Here is a 20,788-nt window from a genome sequence, read left to right as displayed (position 1 = left end):
ATATTATCCGAACACTTATACTTCTGCTCGAAATTTCACAGGAACTGAACAAATCTCGGTGAAGTCTCGTGAACTTTCATTCGAGCACCTCTGGATTTATTACGTACTTAGCAACGATAAAGAAAACATTCCGAACACATTCGCAGGGGTGGTTTAGTAATGTCTATAACAGAATTTATAGCACGATCATGTGACATCAATCTACCAATCATATGCTTGGAAAAAGTACAATATCATTATAATGGTGATAATGGTGATAACAATAAAAAAAATATCCTAGAACAAAATGTTTACTTGGTAGAATTTCTCAATAAAAATAAATGAACCACTTTATAACAAGTCTCATTGAGATAAAACATAAGGGGGGATCTGATCAAATTTGATTTTTACAAATAATTTAACTTTTTCGTAATTTATGAAAAAAGTACATGAATACGTATTATGTATAACTGATAAACTTTGCCTAATGAGAAAAATTGGAGCATACGTCTTCAAGCGCAATCGCTAGTGCGAATGCATTGGCGAAAATAAATTCAGCGCACGCACCTTGATTTTAAAAACAAAAAAATATGCTGGTTTGATTAACGCTCTAGTTTCAGTTTGTGTTCACACCAAGCAAATGATAAAAAATAATTTTATTCTAAGGTTTTATTCAACTCACGTACACAGGTTAAACGTCGATGGGGACATATTAACTTTTGTCGAAAACTGAATTTGTCGGGAATAGGTAATTAGGATTGAGTTATCGGACTTCTAGTTTAACTAAGCGGCTTGAATAAAAGTTGCAAAATTAAAAGATAGGGAAATCAAATGTGACTAGCAAATTAACGTAAACGTTTCAAATATACCTGTATAATTATGTAGCAGTAAACGTTATTTGTTGTAATTGTATATTTTAAAAATAATGATAATAATAAAAAAAAAACCACAATACATGTAGTATATATTTAAGAGACAGTACAGCTGAAAACACATGAATAACTTCAGAATTACCCATCGTTAGTAAAGAAGAAATAACATTGATTGTAACAGTTGAAATACATGCAAATCCCATTCAAATACCTATTTAATGTAACTATGAGTAGCGGAACTCTAAGGGTCGTACAAACCGGAATAATCTTGAATCGTTTATTTGTACCTCGTGGATTTTGAAAACTACAATAACTACTGAAAACTATAATATCTTTGCCCGACAACGGTCATCATCATGACATTTTATAAGAGGTAAAAGAAACTCTAAACGGAACACATCATCACTTTCTCGATAAATTATTTATGGTTTACCAATTTTGGTTCATTTTAAAATGAACAGACATAAACAGATTACCCCTCAAGGGGCCTCACTTACAAAATTGAATTTAGATTGTAGCAACTCCTATAATAAACAAACAAAACACATGCTTACAAAATAATAACTGTAGTTATTTTAAAAGATTGGAAAAATACTATCTGAGAGAAGTATAAAGACATATAACTATCAACAAACATATCCAGGAGAGACTCCGCGAACCCTGCAAGTAAATACGCATGCGTAATAGATTTGAAGGCTGAGCCCCGTAATACGTTCTGCTATAAATATGTATGTGTTATACGTAATTATTAATCTTAATGAAATAATTAGATTTAATTCATGGAGAACTTTGTAATTTTCTGAAAGTTTATATATTTATAAGTATTACAAAAAAACAGAACCTGATCAGAAAATTTTTTCAAGTCGGTTTTTTATAAGATGCGCCGTACTGTCTCTTTAAGGTGGTATGGGATACGTCCATGTTGTGACGAATTGTTTATCAAAATAAACAATAAAACCAAGTGTAATTATGTAAGTAGTTTCTTTCCCACTATTGTCCATCTTATCAGCGTAGCGCAGTTGTTTAGAGGGTTAACTACGAATCTGTAAGCCAAATGTTAAAATCCATCTAGGGTTTTACAAATTTTACCTCTCCAAATATTTTTAAAAATATTCTTTGGTTTAATATTGTAAAATTTAAAGATTCTAAACTTGTGGAAGCATTTCAATTATATTTTACTTTAATCCAAATCAATACCAACAGATGTCCCATACCACCTTAACGAGGCCAAGTACAGAAAGAGTACGCACGCTTTCGCGCAACGTTTCATTTGTATTGTGACGTCATCTTTTTGCTTTGTCGACGCCATGGCGTGATAGTTTCAACTGCAGATATTCAGCGAAATTTGTTGAAAATAGCTCGTTTGGTGCGTAAAAGTGATATTATATTGTGGAATAAACATAAATGTCTTGAAGTATAAGCTATATTTGGGATCGGGTTGAAAACGTGAAGAGGTTCAGCAAGCCTACCCCTCTGTCATGTTTTCTTAACTCGCCTAGATATAGCTTAATTCATGATCATATATTTCAAAACAATAACCATGTATTTTATATTAATGATCCTTACTATGTGATGTTGTATAATTATTTGTTACTAAAATATGTCTGAATGTTTTAAGAGTACTATAAAGATCACCATTTTTGTCTTTGTCAAATAAAAAATAACCATTTTCTGACTAACTGTGAAATTAGGCATACAAAAAACAACTTTGATAAGACCCCTGGAACAAACCAGGAGGTAAAACGATTTTTTTATTTGCCATTTGATGCCTTTTAGCAATAACATGTAGGAAAGAAAAAGAAATTCCTAGGGCAGAAGTTTTAAAATGATTGTAAAAAATGTGCATAATTGATACATTTCAAGCAAAATCCCATTGGGTCCTATGTTAAAAAGTAACAAACTTTGGGATGACTCCTTAAACAAACGGTGTGGTAAATGTCTTATTTTTTTAATAATTATATCAGTAGAAATTCATGTAAAAAATTTCATTCAAAAGTCTAGGGCAAAACAAATTAGACCTGGCTTCGTTAAATGTTTTATATGCCAATCAGAGAGCTGGAAATTAATGATCATGTAATATCACTGGGATAGTAACCACGTTAGATCATCTCGAGGCGCTAAAAAGAAGTGACATCTAGGAAAGCCCAAGTTTAAAGGTGATAATGATGGGTTCTAATAAACAATACAATTAAAGTAATTTAGAGTAATGATACATGATTTTAAACAAAACGTTCTCCATTACCCGATTACGCTATTTGACCTTGTAGGTGCGTTTGTACACTGAGAATCGACCGTCTAAACGGGCTTAAGTTTTTCAAATATGTGAAAATGAATACATATTGAAAATTTTTGGCGAACAATTAAATTTAGCGATCAATGGTTGTTGCGCTAAAGGGGCTAAAATCTGTTGTGCGCCATGTTATCTCATTTTACAGTATTGATTGTTTTTACGCAAACACATTAACTCGTCAAATTTCAAAAATGGTTTGTTTAGCTATATTAACTATTTTTAGTAAAGAAAATTTCAAAATCTCATCTTTAAATTGTGAATGTGTATTTTTTTCTTTAATCTCTATAAAAACTTTTTTTCTCAAAAAAATAATATCATCTAAAAATGTTACAACGATCCAGCATTCTTTAGTTATAGAATTTAAATATAGTTTTAAAAAAATAAGTACGAGGAGGAAATTAAAGGCAAATTATTTATAGATAAATATTTATCCTGATATTCTGACATTGCTGAAATTATGTCGACATTTGTGTACATTTGTAAGTAAACTTTATTTAATTTTGGATCTATTTTGTTATTGCATGTTGATTTACCAATTAACAAACTAAGAAAGTATAACTTCCTTTATGGTATGTTTTCAAACTAAGAAAATATTAAAAAAAAAAACTTCTTTTTGTCAGTAGTATTTAAATACATTGAAACACAAAATACATCAGTTTAAAAAAATATGTCTTTGTTTTCTTAAGCTTAAAATGTTAAAAAGTTATTATTCGATATCTTAAAACCGATTGAACCCTTTTATTGTTTAAAATAGTACGTTTTCTTTATCCTTCTTATGGAACCATTATTACTACAACATAATTAACCGGAGACAATTTCTTGCGTGCCTTTTTCGTTATATGTTTATTTAAAAATTACTTACAATATTAAGTTTAATTCATACATAACGTAAAAAAGAATATGTTATTTCATAAACTTTGTCTTATCAATACGTCGTTCAAATAAACAAGTATAGTCTGAAACACTAAAAGATCATTAAACACGGAAAAAAACATACTAGGATTAAATTCCGGATCCACTAATTAGGTGATGTTTTTATATGTTTCAAGCACTAGAAACAACCAAAGGGGTGACTTATAAACTCTCAAGTTTAATATTCCTTTTCGTTTTGCGTAACATTTTTTTTATTTCCATGAATACACGCGAGTCCAAACTACATACATTTACTTTAATTCTAACTTACAACAGAAAGGGAACAGGGACAAAAAAGGACTTCACTCTTTTGTTTTAGAAACAAATATTTTTTCTTACATCACCATATAGGGAAATGAACTATACACAAATATCCCTCCCCGCTTTTATTTTTTAGACGATGCATAAAAAAGTAAAACTTTACATTCAACTGCAATTACTCAAAAGTGCAAAGTAATAAGATTAAAGAACGTTCGTTTTGATGACATGGGTTTGTTTGTTTATTCCGTTTGGATTGAATTAAGTATCTCTTTTTGTCTCACTTTAGTATGTCAGGCGGTACACTAAGCTTATAAAACACTTCTAGACGTCTCTCTCTCTCCTTCTCTATTTCTCCTTCTTTTCTCTCTCTTTCATACTTATTACTGTAATCCAAAACTCAGTATTAGAGTATTAGATTAAACTCTTTTATGTTTTGTAGACATCAACATTTTCCTAATAAAGAGATACTCTGCTGACGAAATTACGGAGTAACATGAAATATTTGTATTTGGATTTATCTTAAAGATTAGAACAACGTTTTAAGTTAATTCAATGTTAATTTATTCATAATGTAATCATATACAACTTTAAAATTTATATCTATGTATGCACATATATTTACATTTCCTGTGTATTTCATTCTAAATTTCTTCCGCAAACCCCACTAGAAACTGTCAGGGCTGAACTCCACATTACTGTGTTCTAACCAGTTTACTGTAACAGCCAGGAACCTAAGAAAAATCACAAGCTGCAAAAATAATCAGGATGATATGTTAGATTCTAATTTCCATATATGAAGATTTTGCTATTTTGTTTACCTAATGTACTGATGTTCATTAACAATATTTACTTTTACCTACTATTTGAATGTATGATTAATTTGATAATTTAATACAAGAACCAAATACATATTAACAATTGAATCCCATCTTTGATGATTCATGCGGGCTATGAAGGAAACGATTATTGTAAAAAAAAAATTAACATTCTTTACCTTGATATCCCAAAAGTATTACAAAATGCAACATTTTTTTGTTCAGATTTACCTTTATATACTTTTTACAAGACAATATCTAATATAATTGTAGGAATGTTTGCTTTAAGACAGCATCTGAGCTTGTGAAAAATATGAATAAGTGTGGATTTTCCCTAAAATCTGTTGTGGATTTATTGCAAGATAGTAAGTTTTTAAGTTTGCTTTCTTTTATCATTCGGAATCAAAACTATGTGTATTAAAATGTAACATGGAGCTAATCCGTACAAAAATCGTTTCCAATATCACCCAGAAATTGATATTTTGACCCAAAGAATAAATAAAAGTTAGATAAATATATAATTGCATATGTAATCCAAACGTATACGCAATAATATACATATGATATTATCTGATCATCGTTTAAAGCAAAACAAAATACATACATTGAAAAATAATGCAATTTCTCGCGTTGCCCTAAAAGCTTGACGTTTCATAAATGTGTGTGACTTTTGTGGGAGAATTTATACAGCATGACTATACATGTAATGATACACTGTAACAAATAATTATGTTATTTGATTTTTCGATCAAGATTTTTTAGACTTGAGTTTTGAAACAACTGTACATTAAAATGTTTGTTGCTCATATTTTTCTCTTTTTTAATATAATGATAATAGGAGGTACCACCTGTCGCAGTAAATGCGATGTTCGGATGAGTAATATCGAGAGTCGCATGATTAATTCCCTGGAAGGCGTTGCTCTTACGATTGGCGGCAATTTATACAAATCTGACGTTTGTATGGGGTTGAGAAACAACGGAAGATATCTTATTATCAACTGCTCATCACCGAAAGATGGTAATAACACTAAATAGTATGTAAAACAATCATTCATACCACTGAAGCCGTAAATTTCAAATTTTAATTCATCGGAGTAATGACCTTTCACTAAAGCTTTCGTGTATTTATATAGGTTTCATACTACATATATTTATAGATTTAACAATGCTTTTTGACAATAGCAGTTTGAAAGTAGGGAAGAAAGAACGGAAATGTACAAAATTAAAAATAAACATTCAATTTTTTTTCAAATTTTTGTTTCGTAAGGTATAATTAATCTGTAAAAACCAGATTAGCATATGAGTCTAGTTAATAAGTCAGTAAATCCTATTTCAGTATCTATTTTGGGATTAGAAAAGGTAGTTTTACAACGAGAATGTACGTATTCCAATTATTCTGAGCATTTATTTTTCTAATAAATATCTTGATTTTTGAAAGAAATTTAGATATATTCAACATCATTTCTCTGTAAAGTCCAAAAATACGTGACCACGCACTATCATAGACCTTGAGATAGTGTTCCATGTGAAGACTCTCTGTGGGTATATTTTTGACAGTACGTACTCAGTTTCCTACGAAAGCCCAGAAGGCTCAATTGTACGAAAGCCCAGAAGGCTCAATCGAGATTCAAAATACGAGATTCGAAATACGAGATTCAAGATTTGGAATTCGAAATTTAACATCTAAGTTAAACAATTAAATCATGGATCTGAAAACTGTATCTTAGCGATATCAAACTGTTCTAAATAAAGATCATTCGTAAAATGATCACAATTCCTTCTTTTAATGACAATTTCATTGTTTGTATATATTTTCAACTGATTAAGATTTTTGCGACAGATGCGTAGTATATGTTTATGCTTAGTTCAATGAATTTCATCTTTTGTAAACCTGTAAAAATGTCGAAACAGCAATTTTGACACTAATGCTACCCAAAAAAGATATAAAGGATAACAATCAACAAAACAAAGGTTAACAACTTCTTAAAGTTCTTAGGGAATATGAAAAATAAATAACGCTTATTACATCAAATTTTATATACATGTAGATGGATTCGAGGTTTGGCATACACAAGACTGCAGAAAAAAGGATGCGCAATGTATCCAATTGAATAGTTTTTGCATTTGCCAATGTTTGTCTGGATACTTAAAGGTGAAAGGCATCTGTTCAATAAGTAAGTTTAACTAAAAGTATTTTATTGTAATATCTTAAGATGATAAAAATATGGCTAACACTACAACTGTACTTTTTTGGCTATAATTTCAATAGATCATGGTAAATGCTCATTCGATTATGATTGATATTAATGTGCAATAAACAGTTCTTACAAATAAGGTTAGAAAAAAGTTAATTAAAAGTACATGGGCAATTACATGTATAGGGGATATATTTTAAATTGTTACTCTAGCTTTATGTTTTGATAACTATATTCATCAAGATTAACTATTTTTTTTAAAGATGTGCCAATAAGCAACCAAACTAGGGATAATGTAGAAAAACAGGAGAGAAAATTTAACTGTCATTGGGGAAAATGCGACACATTCTGGCAGAGAGACTGCAGAGTATGTCACAACTGTCTCTAATGCCATAAAGACAGGTTTTGATGAACATCAACAAGGTAAATTGTTTAAGAAATGTATTATGTTGTGCCCTGTGTTTTAAAACTAACATTTCAATTTTAATAGCTTTCTATGCCAAGCATATGCTGATCATTTTAAACAAATAAAGACCTGTAAAAAAAACTGGCAACTTTTTTTTTAGCGCCAAAGTAGTCTAAAGAAAACTATATGAAGAATTAAAGCAATAAAAAAGTCATTACTAATGCTTTTGAGGGTCTGAATAATTTCCGTTTACTATTATTTTGGGCGTTTGTCAATTGTAGCAGGTGTTTTTTGGGATACAGCATTAAAAATCTCCAGGAATTTGTTGGTGATTATTAAAACAATTATCCTTGCAAAGTCTTCAATAAGATCATGATGTGTAAACCTATCCATAACTGTTCATACACGCAATTCATTATATTTGTTTAGATGGTTAACATTTCAAGACTTCTTTTTTTTTTTTTTACATCTTTTCAATCAATTATATAATAATGTAATCTGCTCTTCATTTTTTTTTTAAATATAGAAAATATGTATGACAATGCAGGTTGTAAATCAATAACTAGCTCCCATAATAACAAGCATTGTATTTTCTGTATAACTGAATAACTGAAAAAAAAGTAAAACTGAAAAGAAAAATCATTTCTTTTATATATTTAATATCATTTTTAATTTGAAATGATATTTGTTTTAAATTGTCACTAATGTATAAAGATAAAGTACAGCTGAAATCACATGTGTTAATAACTTCAGATTTACCCATTGTGTCGTTCGGAAATAATAAATAACGTTGACTGTAACAGTTGAAATACATAAAAATCCCTTTCACATACCTTATTTATGAAATTATGAGCTTCCGGAAATTTAAGGGTCGTACAGACCGGAGTAATCTTATATCGTTTATTTGTACCACGTGGATTTCGATTGACAGTAATTGACACGTGCTGAAAACTACAAGATCTTCGTCTGACTACGGTCATCATGGAATACGAGGGAAAAGGGAATCTCTAAACGGAACACATCATCACTTTTTCGATAATTTATGGATGTTTTACCAATTTCGGTTCATTTTAAAATGAACAGACATAAATATGTATAATAACCTCTCAAGGGGTCTCATTTCCAAAAATGAATTTAGGTTGTAGCAACTCCTATGATAAACACGAAAAATACATGCTTTCAAAATAATAGTTGTGGTTATTTAAAAACTTTGAACAATTCTTACCTGGGAGAAGTAGAAATGACATATATTTATCAACAAACATGTCCAGGAGAATCTTCGCGAGCCCTGCATGTGTTATTTAACAGGAAATACGCATGCGTATAAGTATGGAAGGCTTAACCCTGTAACACGTTGCTATGTAATTACATTGTATGTATTGATTATACGTTATTATTAATTCTAATGAAATAATTAGATTTATTTCATAGAGAACTCTGTAATTTTCTGAAAGTTTATACATACATGAGTAGTTCAAAAATACCGAATCCGATCGGAATTTTTTTTCAAATCCGTTTTATTGATAAGATGCGCCATACTGTCTCTTTAATATCAATATTACAAGTTGGCTGTTGGAACTGAATTGGACAGACTAAGATATTTATTTAATTACTAAATAATTTTTAAGGTAATTCAAAAACAGCAGAAGATATTATTGGATACGGTGTGCAGCCTTTTTCTCTGGAGTGCTTCTTGGAATAATTATAACATTGGTACTACATAGAAAGTGCAGACTTTGTGTCCGGAAACAGTAAGCGAAAATTTCTCTCCACAATTCATATTGCTAAACAAAATAATCTGAATAATAAGATAAATATTATTTGATGTTTTATTTCAAAGCATAGAACCCATTGATCTAAAAGACAATGAGATCGAGTGCAGTGTTTCCAGAATAATGGAATGCGACGTTAATATATATTCTATAGACTGCAATGAACAGGTACAGGATAATTTATATTTGTTTTGCCTCGGACTAGAATGTCGTGACGTCATTGGATGAAACGCGTCACGTGGCTGCCTTACAAATTTCTTTAAAAGGCAAGCGTCAAAATTTATAGCGCAACATGGCGGACGTAACGTTATTTGAGCTGATTTTCTACACAAACGTTTGTTTACATATCAAACTTTAGGTCCTCGACAAAACAAAACACGTATTAGGTTTGTTACTGACTGTTTAAAGAAATTTGTGGGATCGGTAAAGTCCATAGAAGGCTCGGCTCCGCCTCGCCTTCTATGGATTATACCGACCCCACAAATTTCTTTAAACAGTCAGTAACAAACCTAATAAGTAATAATATACTTATTAAAGATAAGAGTTGAACTGACTGTTTTTCACTGTAAAATAAGTCAAATGTTCAATAAAGGTATAATCATATTTGGTAGATTTTGTGTACATATGCATATGCGGCATTTTGCCTCGTGATAGAACTGGTCAAAACAAAGCATGTCTATGTTTTAGTCATTTCAGCGGAACAACGACCATCTGCCATCCAACGACGGTCCTATCGACCCCTCCAAATACACCAGTGTATTAGATATATCAATGGCAGATTGCAAACAGGATGATGAATATAATCACCTAAAAGGAACATCGAAATACTGACGACCACGACGATGAATACGACCATGTCGGTCTGCTGTTGTGTGATGAAATATATTCGGATTGTAAAAGAAATGTTCTTTGTGTGAATAGCGTTTACGCTACTGCAGCTGAAATAATATAACATCAGAACAATTTTGATATGTACATATTATATTTTGTGTGACTGTTAACAGGTGGCGTTTTGTATTCATAAAACTGCATATCTTTAAACTGAGTGTGTAATTTAATGCTATTTAGATTGTGCGATGGTAGAACCAAAATTGTGTAGACAAATGGGTTATTCAGTTAATCGAAGACACAGGGAGATAAAAGAAGATAAAATCTGTACCACAAAGGGTTCAAGTAATTTGAAGTAAAATGATGCTTTGATATTATATGAGAGTAATTAGTAAAATAAATGCACACTTATTAAAGAAACCTCGATCAAGTAAAAAAAAATCAAGTGCCGTCGAAAACTTTGTATGGTCTCCATTTCTTTATATGTCACACATTGCTAAATATATATTTCAAAAAATCAAAAACATGATTAAACACTTTTTTCACTAGAGCAAACATTTAGAAAATATACAGTACAGGAGTGATAGAGGCGGGCAGGGATGTGAACAGTGGAAGACAGGAGATGACAGGCTGATAAGCAGATATGTATACCGGTCATTGTAACAAATTGTATAGAATGACAAAAACAAGTATATGATGTTTTAAGACTATTTGTTGCAGATAGATCAGTCTTAAACGTAAACTGTTAAAAATTAACAGTTCATTCATACGAAAGACTAATTTGAAAACCCACACAAAGTACAAATTTACATTGATTTTGTCTTCTATTTGCTTTAATATACTTAAAATTGTGCAATGATGTCAAATGCTTTGATAACAAACCGAATTCAAACCATATTATTTTAAGGGGAAACTGGTGTGACCGAATGTTTATTGTCTTTTGCCAAAACTGAAATTTATATTTGTGGACATCATGCAACGAATTGATCTGCCCTTTCATCATTTTCTTTGATGACTGGGAGGATACATCAGTTTTAAAAATTCATTTAGCATCGGCCAGCATAACGACCGCCAACACAAAAATAATTTATAAATTTTGTCCAAGACCACAGATTATGTTTGGAAAACAGTTTGAATTTAGATACTCCAATTGATACCCATATTGCATAATATACATGTACATCTGTTGAATGTTGGCTTGATGCAGGCAATTGATAACATTTGTACAAAAATATATGAATGTGATGCGATTTTAATTTTGTTTATTTTATATCATATATGATTATATTTCAGCGTTGTTGAATAGCGACAATTTTTTGGCAAGAATGTGTCTGTAATTTATTTAAATCATACCTAACAATGTTCATCATAATTTGCCTCATGCAACGAAATTTGGACTTTGATTCACGTTCATTTAAGGAAAATAACGTGGTAAAAACACTTAAATATGAAATTAATAGAAAATTATTTAAGAAAATTAGTTATGCAAGTAAGAATTTAGTTATGCAAAAAAAGTAATAAAAATTGCATACTGCAGGACATTCTTATGTTTCAATTTAAATGTCAACAATTGCCTGCGTCGAGCCAATTTGTCATCGATTTAGGTAAACTATTGATATTAATTTAATAACCGGATATCGATATCTCGTTTTCCCCATTATCTTTTTTATGCCATAGATATTTTAGATTGCGTGCTATTTGAACAGGATTTCTGTTAATGATTCCATAGCAAATGTACATGCTGAGGTTAAATTAAAAAAACTGAAAATAATTTTTTTCGCATCTGAATTTTATCAGTGCTCATCCTCTGTTCAAATGAAAAGTAAAACACAAATCACGTATCATAGATAAACTGAGTTATTGTTACTATTTGGGAAAAAGGTATTGTGAACAGTCCTTTAAATTGGTACATATATTTGATAATCTTCCTTTTGATGATCGAAAACACTATTTTGATGGTACTACATGTATAAAGTACATATTTCTTGTTTGAAATATTTCTTTTAAGTTCAGGGACCGACTATTAGCTCTTAATAACTTTACTATATTTTGTTTACCTTCAGAAAAATTCATTGATTGTGTAAACTAATGCTGAATATAGTGAAAAGTAACTGAATACCATGTGTTTACATACAGATTGAATCAATTCATGTACATTTTAAAGCATGGAATCTCTTTAAAAGTCAAAATATAACACATAGTATGAGCATAAGGTTCTCAAAGCCGACATCAGACAAAAACAAAAACAGGAAATAAATTATTAGCGTAGTTCGAAAAACTACACAGCTAATTAATTTCCTGTTCTAGTTTTTTTTTATTGTTATTCGATTTTATATTATGAACAAAATATCCTATTCTTTTCCTTATTTAGATTGTATTTCATGTATATAGATACAATCAATTTTTCGATCAGATATATCATCATCTAAATTACACTTTACTTAATATGCAATGAAATATACAAGTTTTCTTTAAACATTGAGTTCAGCTGTATTTCGCATGACATCCGTACTTGAATTTACGTAAATTATGTATATTTTATTTTTAAAGTATATACATCAATACATTTTACAGAACTAATCTTAACATTTTGTGATTTGTCAAATGGTTCTTATTATTGAAAACGGTTTGTTTCAACGTTAAACATATAGTTCACGATGTATATGTGATCAATAGCAGTGTATAGAATATAAACCTATTTACTGGCCATGAGGACGATAGCAAGTTTATTGGCCCCAAGACAGCAACAATTTCACGTTGCGAAGCCAAAGGAAACAGTTGCTGTCGAGGGGAACAATAAACTTGCAATCGTCCGAATAGTCGGAAAATAGGTATTTTATTAGATCGATGAGAAAATTGTTTGTATTCGTTGCAAAATTTCTTGATGGTAAACAAATTAGAGCTATCGGACTTTGAATTGCATGTAGCGATCGGATTATGTCATAGGTGTTTCGAGTTTAAAAAGGAGGGAAATAGAATGCCACCGGTGAATAGTTTCGATGACTATTGGGCAGATAGCGAGGAAACTGTTTCACGGTTAGATAGAATAGCATGTTTTTTTGTTGTAATTTTCACAGAAAATATTCACAGAGGTTTAATTGGTTAATTTTTGTATCTGTAACAATTGTGAATTTTTTCTCGACAAGTCAAGACAAGTGGTTGACAATTTATCATATGATTTAATTGAAACTGATATATAAAACGAATAAGTTGCTGTTCTTTGGGCCCCAGTTTTAGTCTTGGGTTGATGATCTTAACAATTAAGAAATAAGGTAGGTCCCTACTCAGGATTTTTTTGGTTAAATTAAGGATTTTTTTCATTAATCAAGTAGAATAATACCTTATGTAATAAAAAAGCCCCCAAAATACATGTCTTAACTATTTACTTTTAACACTAGAGTCTCCAGAAGATGCATACCCCCTTCTTCGATTACACGATTTCAACCCAAATCATTATTTGGCCCATATTAAAGAAATATCAAAGTAAAACAAAGTTTCAAATGTTTTAATTTATCATTAAATATGTAAGAAAGTAATAACAAGTGTTATTATCATCAGTTGATTGAATAATATGAAATTTTATAATGAAATGTTACAAAAATGCTATTTCAAAATTTTTACATATTTTCACATTTTTTGACTTATCTTAAAAATTTTATGTTTAAACACCATTTTTTAAACTTTAAAATATTAGATTTATGTCTACTGCAACTAAAAAGCAAAAAAAATATAGTACTTGACGTGCTTCTTTTTTTTTACGACCTTTAGAACACATATACCCCCTTATCGAATGCAGCTAAAAAAATTGTCACAAACACAATTTAACATTATATCAGAAAACAGCACATTTATTTCATTTGTTTGCTTTGATAAACACTAAAAGTCTTCTTTCAAAACTACATGTATTGAGTACAAATTAATTTTTTGGATAAACAGCACCTTTCCTCTGCATATATAAACACAAAAGTACTAAAATCTCAGTACAAAAATTCACGATTTCCAACTATAAGACTCATTGAAGATCAAAACCTTTATATACTGGTAGACATTATTTACACTTGACTGCTTATATCAAATTCAGAATTATCAATTAAACAAGACATAAAAATAATTATATTATCTAACATGATCATTGTACATGTATAATGCAGTACAGTCTATACAGTACAATGTACTGTTCTTCAAAATTACAAGCTGTAGATATACCAGTACTGAGGATCATATATCCTGTTTACATGTACATTATATGTATATGTATATACATTTACAAAGAATTCAAAAAATCTACAACTTTGTCAATAACATTTTTTGACTTGGAAATACGTGCCCTCTTTGAGTCTGATACTGACTCACTAAAAACATTGCGAATGCCATTATGGGGGTCTCGTGTATGAATAAGTTTCAACTTATTCAAACTGAGGGCACATGAAACAAGTCTCTGGCATATAACAGATGAAATAACTTTCTTGTGAACAAGTGGTTCAAGTGATGATTTATCACTGTAGTAAGCTAAGCTAAAAACATCAGTATCTTCACAATGTATGGCTAACTTTTTTTCATAAAGAAGCCTCAAACTAGTAACGTCAGACATTGCATTGTGTGCATCATAATCTATGCCAATAAAGGTTTTCACTAGTGTTTCTTGCTTAAAATTGGCTACACTTGACTTTTCAAACACTTTCTTTGAAAGTTTGTTTGTGTCAATAAAACCGGAAACCTCATTCTGAAAACTATTTACAAGATTATATTTTTGTAAATTGTGTATCAAAATTGGAACATCAAAGTTTTGAATGTTATGTCCAATCAAAAATGGTTTGGAGGATGATGCAAGGAACATGATAAACTGCTTTAGTCCTTCATCAGCACTAACCGACACCAAAGGCTGCCCAAGCCGCTTCAGAATGCCATTCTCATATGTCAGTCCAGTTACCTTGGATGCACACTCACTGACTCTACCGTTTGGCTTCAAATAGATGTTGAGTGACTTTTCCCCACAAACAGCAGCAATCTGCACAATATCTGAGGTTCGCTCTAAAATAAAAGTGAAAGAAATGAACTTTGTGTGAATTCAGTGTTCCAATATTGTAAAAGACATAAAAAGTTAGACTAAGTGTAGAAATTTCAAACTAACACTTCACGTCATTTTAATGGGTTTAATAACACCTACGGAATCCTGTTGTTTCCAAGTCAAAGTACATCAAAGAACTGCTCTCAGGTGATGGCTTTAATGGTACAATGGTGATATCCTCCAAATCAGCAGCATCATCATCCATGCCTATTTTGGACCTGTATGTATCACCTGTAAAATAATATGAGGATAATCACTCAGAAATGGCATTGTGAACATTTTCATTATATTCACAGCTTATCCAATAATAAGCATTAATACTATATGTTTAACATACCCTCTAAAACTGACTGAGAAGCATCTTTTGAAAGTCTTTCTGCCTTAAGCTCCAAGCGTCTTCTTTTCATGGATTGCTGGCTTTGTTGTAAGCGCTTCCGTTTCAGCTTGTTGGCTAATCTGACTGTGTGCTTTGTTGTGAAGAGTCCCGGTGAGAGAGCCAACTTCTTATTGAGCTGTTTGAAGAAAGTATTTTTATTTACAAATCATCACACATTATTTTGATAAATGCAAATACATGTATTAATCAAATTAGCAATGTTAGTCAAACTGAAAAAAGAAATTATCAGGAATGTAAAGAAAATATGGAAAAACATATCAACATAAATATGCAAATAAAAATGTATAACAAAACAACGTAAATGTTCAAAAAAGGTAGCAATAGTAAAAAGAATTCAACTTCAACTACAAACATGTTTCTACCTCTGTTACATAACTATAACCATCATTCTTTTGGCACACAGTTGCCGAAACACGTGAGTGCAAGCTCTCTGAGCCTCCGAAATATCTGTATTATGAATTATGATACTGCATGTACATCATACCCAAGCAACTTTTCAAGTCAGCTTTTTAAATTGGATATTCAGAAATCTAAAGAATATTAATAGTTAGACTTGTTCACTAAGTAAATAAAAACTGACAAAGTTTACTTACAACCGCTTTGGTGCTTTACTGGAGACCATTAAGTTGAAATTCTCATTTTTCTGTGTGGATCCTATGTGTGAGAGTTCACTGGCTTTCTTTGAATACTTCTCAAACAGGTCCTCTAAAGCAGTACGGAGAACAGTACAGGACAAAGGTTTACCATATGGCAGGTGTTTGGGTTTGTAACCTGTCTTTTGACTCTTGCACCATTGACCACAAGACTGATGCTCTCCTATAAAAAATACATATATTGTAGAATTGTTAAGAATTCTAATGAGAGAAATTAATCAGTGTATAAAAGTTACATTTGTAGTAAAATTCTCTAACCATATAAGTGTGGAACAATATTTCTAAGATCAGTCTCAAGCTGAGAAGGGTTGTCCTTATTCTGCTGAATGCAATACATGAAGCATCGTTCCATGTGCCCCCTGACTTTGACATTTCTCAAAACTTTGTGAGCACTACTTAGCTCCACCAAAGCACCAGTGAATCCCTTCTTAGTGTGATTACTATCAGAACGTTTGGATATGTTTGGATTGACTTGAGCCTTTACTCTGGCAATTGTTGTAGAGTCATTGTCCATTATCAAAGTATCTACCTAAAAAGAGATGCAATAAGCCCTACACATGAAGCAAAATGTTTATAAAACTGAAAAATAAAATTCTCTGTTTTCATTATGTTTATTTTATGTCTGCTTTTAAAAAATTGATAGAAATATTTTGCAATTACCTTTCCCCCTGACATCTCTACCTTCTCGAGCATCTCACATGCCATGGCTGGCTCCATTGCCTTCGCTGATCTGGTCCAATTTTTACAGCACTGATGTACACGGGGAGGATTACCTTTGGATTTGGCAGCAGCACATATCCTGCATTTTTTCCCTTTTACAGAGAAACTTATGATTTTCTTTGATTTTTCTCCAAACAGAGATGCATGTCCTACATATGAATCAAACATAAGCAATGTACATCACTCAGAAGAACACTTTGAACAAGATAAACATTATTGTATTTATATACCATAAATTATATTCATATATCTTCATGCATGATGCAGAACTCACCAGTAAGACTATTATAGGCTCGTCCAGTACCCCGTTTTTGCCAAGCACCATCAAAGCAGGCTGATAGACTCCCTTCACTCCTAAATTAATAGTATTTTGAATTTGAATTTTAAAATTTCAAGTTCTGAATAAACTAAATGAAAGTATACATTTTTTTGGTTAAAAAAAATAAATAATATATTACAATCTTATTTCCTCTTGCAGACTTTTTTGGCATGTTTCTTCCGCCATTTCTCCAAGTTGTTGTCCAACCTCCCTCTCTCTATTCTTTAGAGTTTTCTGTGACACACATGGTATATTCAAGGCAGCCAGGAGGGTATTTACATGGGTTTCACCATATCCTCCATTAACCATACCTATTAATTAGAATTTATTTATATTAAAATTACAACAAAAATTTAAAAGTATCTAAGACAAATTTTAAGTCCTTGACTTTGTATAATTTCTTTGATGCATCTACAATGAACAGTGATAATGCAAATTAGAAATAAAGTTTGCAGATTAAAAATTGAATCAGTCGTGTGTGTAGTGGGTTAGGTGTAAGGGTTGTGGTGTTGTGAAGGGAAGGGCCTTTCATAAAATTTGATAACTTTAATTTGTTTATTTATGACTTCTTATAAAAAAAACCAAACACCCCAATTTACATATATGTTGTTAATTTTGATAAATTTTTTTTACATGTTTTTATTAATGGATCCATGAAGACTAATGCCTGTCCACATCTTTAAGAGAATAAACACTAATACTGTATAAAACATGATATTTATATAGGCCTATCTGTTCTGTGAATAAAAATGTAAACAAAATTACAAAATATACATTACCTACTGCTAATTTTGTATTGACATCCCACACAGTTCTACCATTTCCTGCTTTGTGTTTACTGCCTGTTGGCACTTCGTTTAGTACCCCACAGTCACTGAAATTGCACCTGATGAGCAACACATGTGCTAGGCCATATTTCTGCTCCCCCTCACAACTCGACAATTGAAGTGGCTGTCCGCATAATTTGCAGCCCTTTAGTCCATCGGCGAGTGTCCCAAGCTCGACAACACGTCTTCCCACACGCCACTGATTTCTTGCACTTTCTTCTTCGACCGACACCGTCTGCTCTTCTCTCACAACTCTCTGAACTTTATCTCCATCGGCATCACTCACGTAACTGTGGTCTAGTTCACAAGCGGTTACCGGAATAATACGTTTGTCCTGGGGTGGTGAAGACTGTTCTTTTTCTTTCGTTGCGCGATTCCATCTTCCTTTTTTAAACCTTCAATTTGCTTTAACAATGAACTTTTAACAAATTTGCCCTTGTATGTCTGGGCGCCAAACATCGTTGCGATTGTACATAATCGGAAATGGCGAGCGCAATGAAAAATTAGAACCAAAAACGGTAAATCCGAACAATTATCGTCTTCGATTTTAAAGCTTATTATATCCACTAAATTGATGACGCGTCTGAGTAGGGACCTACCTTAAAATTACTGAGGTTGCTTGCATAGTATTCTCGATAATTGTAGCACTATATGTTTGAGAAGAAGATTTTAACGGTTCAGATAAGATAAATACTGTAACGACTGAAAATCTAAAACGCTCAAATACCTTTACTTTTGTATGATATTCAGAATATTAAAATTAAGCCTGAAAAACAGCCATTAGTAGGAAAACATCAGTTTGAAAATTTGGATAATTCTCGGGGAGAACATTTAAAGAGGTCTAATTGCATAAGTGTATTGAGGAATAATAGAAAAAGGGTTGATTCTGACCTTCATTACCTTCAAATTTGTACATTGTATCATTTTTAGCTTTTCCCATTCTGCACGATAAAATGAAAGGGATCCCAATTTTTGAATAAAATAATAATGTGAATTAAATTGGCAAAGATTACATAATACAAAGTTCAAATGTCGGTGATACCCAGATGTTACTGTACTTTCACATCTTCACAATCTCAGCTCCATAGAACTTAGAACTGTGTGCATGCCCTGGAATCCCGAGTCACGTGTCATTGCCGTGTAGTTGCATGGTTCCTGCTCTATTAATAATGGACAAGCTGATTTATGCACTTCTTATGTGGTTTTACTTCGCTTATAGAATAGGTCAACGAAATGATCTAGGTGTAGTATCAAAAGACTACTTAACACCATAACCAATGGAATGAAAAAAATACAAGGTTTGATCATTAATAAACCACCTCCTTATACAAACTTTGGAGTGAACAGTTATCTTAGTCTAATATTTTAGGTAAATGAGCAAATAGTGTCACAAGATTAGAACAAGATTGAATTCATTTTCATGGAAACACTACATGCCGATTATCAAATAACTTGACTTGTTACATGTATTTATATAAAATATGTGTGAAATACCACAGGAGTTCAATAAATGTATTTGAAATCTTATTTACTCTTTATTTTATGAAGTATTATTATCCGTTTTTGAAAATCAAAAACTATTGGGTTTTTTGATAATGCATTTCCTCATTACCCTCTTTTAAAAAAAAGGAAAGAAAACAAATTTAAAAAATCATAGGTCGTCAAGTTTAACATTTACTAATACCAAAATTATGCCTTAATATCGGCAAAACGATTTTTAAAAAAATTGATAAAGATGCTGCCACCTTTCAAAAAGCCCAGGTGAAGTTGAAGTTGTGGTTCTGCTATTCACAAGCCCGATACTTTATTCACTGAGCTTTGACGATTTACAGCCAAATCGAGTGATATAAACAAGAACTGCCCACGCTGACGCCCGTTTCCCGCCTACATTTTACATCCAAATATTTCGGTATTTCTGCCAAATTTTTAAAACACTTAGTTTTCTGCTAAAAAGTATAATCAAATCCTTATCAATCTATATCAATATGAATTTTGGATTCAAATTATTAAGTTTAAACCAAAAGTTCTGCTAATGCGGGGATTTTTTCATAAAAATCGATCTTTACGAGTGAGGACATAATTTAGCGGCCGATATATGCATTAAAACCTAAGATCACATGTTTACGTTTAATTTTTTATTTCAATTCATATTTGTTAATTATATTTTGAAACGATACAAAGCAAAATGTTTTGTTTTTTTTAAATGTATTTTGTTCTGTAGACATATGCCCCCCCCCCCCCCTGCTACAAACAATATTAAACCCCTCAAAAGGAATGTTTGTTTCATGGGGGGGAAAGATGTTTTATTTTAAAAAAAATACTTTTCCCGTTAGTTTCTATTATGTAGTTTCTATTATGAAATGAGCTCCTTTAACCTAAACTACATAGTTATCTCTCTTTGTTTGAACAAATAATTTATATTTAATGAAAATATACATTAATGTTTACATTAAGAAAAAAAACTAATTAGAAAA

At 31.3% G+C, this 20,788-nt stretch overlaps 2 protein-coding genes and 1 non-coding gene across 5 annotated transcripts in view; 2 read left to right on the top strand and 1 right to left on the bottom strand.

Annotated features, from left to right (window-relative positions):
• The window catches only part of LOC105340959 (uncharacterized), a 131,425-nt gene that overhangs the window by 25,552 nt on the left and 85,085 nt on the right, over positions 1-20,788 (top strand). The gene's annotated exons all lie outside the window — the stretch shown is intronic.
• LOC105331977 (uncharacterized) lies at positions 3,693-11,180 on the top strand. 3 transcript variants are annotated; one of them, XR_010713349.1, is made up of 8 exons: positions 3,693-4,802; positions 5,403-5,494; positions 5,968-6,147; positions 7,178-7,303; positions 7,588-7,747; positions 9,359-9,481; positions 9,571-9,670; positions 10,199-11,180. It is a non-coding gene; the product is annotated as an uncharacterized protein (transcript). The 3 variants fall into 3 exon arrangements; XR_010713347.1 differs by lacking the exon at positions 3,693-4,802 and having other exon boundaries at positions 4,817-5,494; XR_010713348.1 differs by lacking the exon at positions 3,693-4,802 and having other exon boundaries at positions 4,817-5,494; positions 10,190-11,180.
• On the bottom strand, positions 13,821-18,912 carry LOC117680570 (uncharacterized). The gene is made up of 9 exons (XM_066082740.1): positions 18,267-18,912; positions 17,627-17,798; positions 17,443-17,522; positions 17,109-17,317; positions 16,707-16,977; positions 16,389-16,611; positions 15,736-15,910; positions 15,498-15,629; positions 13,821-15,361 (listed from the first exon to the last, which is right to left on the bottom strand). Exons 2-7 carry the CDS (start codon positions 17,794-17,796, stop codon positions 15,850-15,852), a joined length of 1,014 nt encoding a protein of 337 aa, XP_065938812.1. The 5' UTR covers positions 17,797-17,798; positions 18,267-18,912; the 3' UTR covers positions 13,821-15,361; positions 15,498-15,629; positions 15,736-15,849.

This window comes from Magallana gigas, chromosome 4 (genome assembly GCF_963853765.1).
Source record: "Magallana gigas chromosome 4, xbMagGiga1.1, whole genome shotgun sequence".
Lineage (NCBI taxonomy): Eukaryota > Metazoa > Mollusca > Bivalvia > Ostreida > Ostreidae > Magallana > Magallana gigas.
Note: the sequence above shows the minus strand (reverse complement) of the source record. Positions and strands in the feature narration are given on the sequence as shown.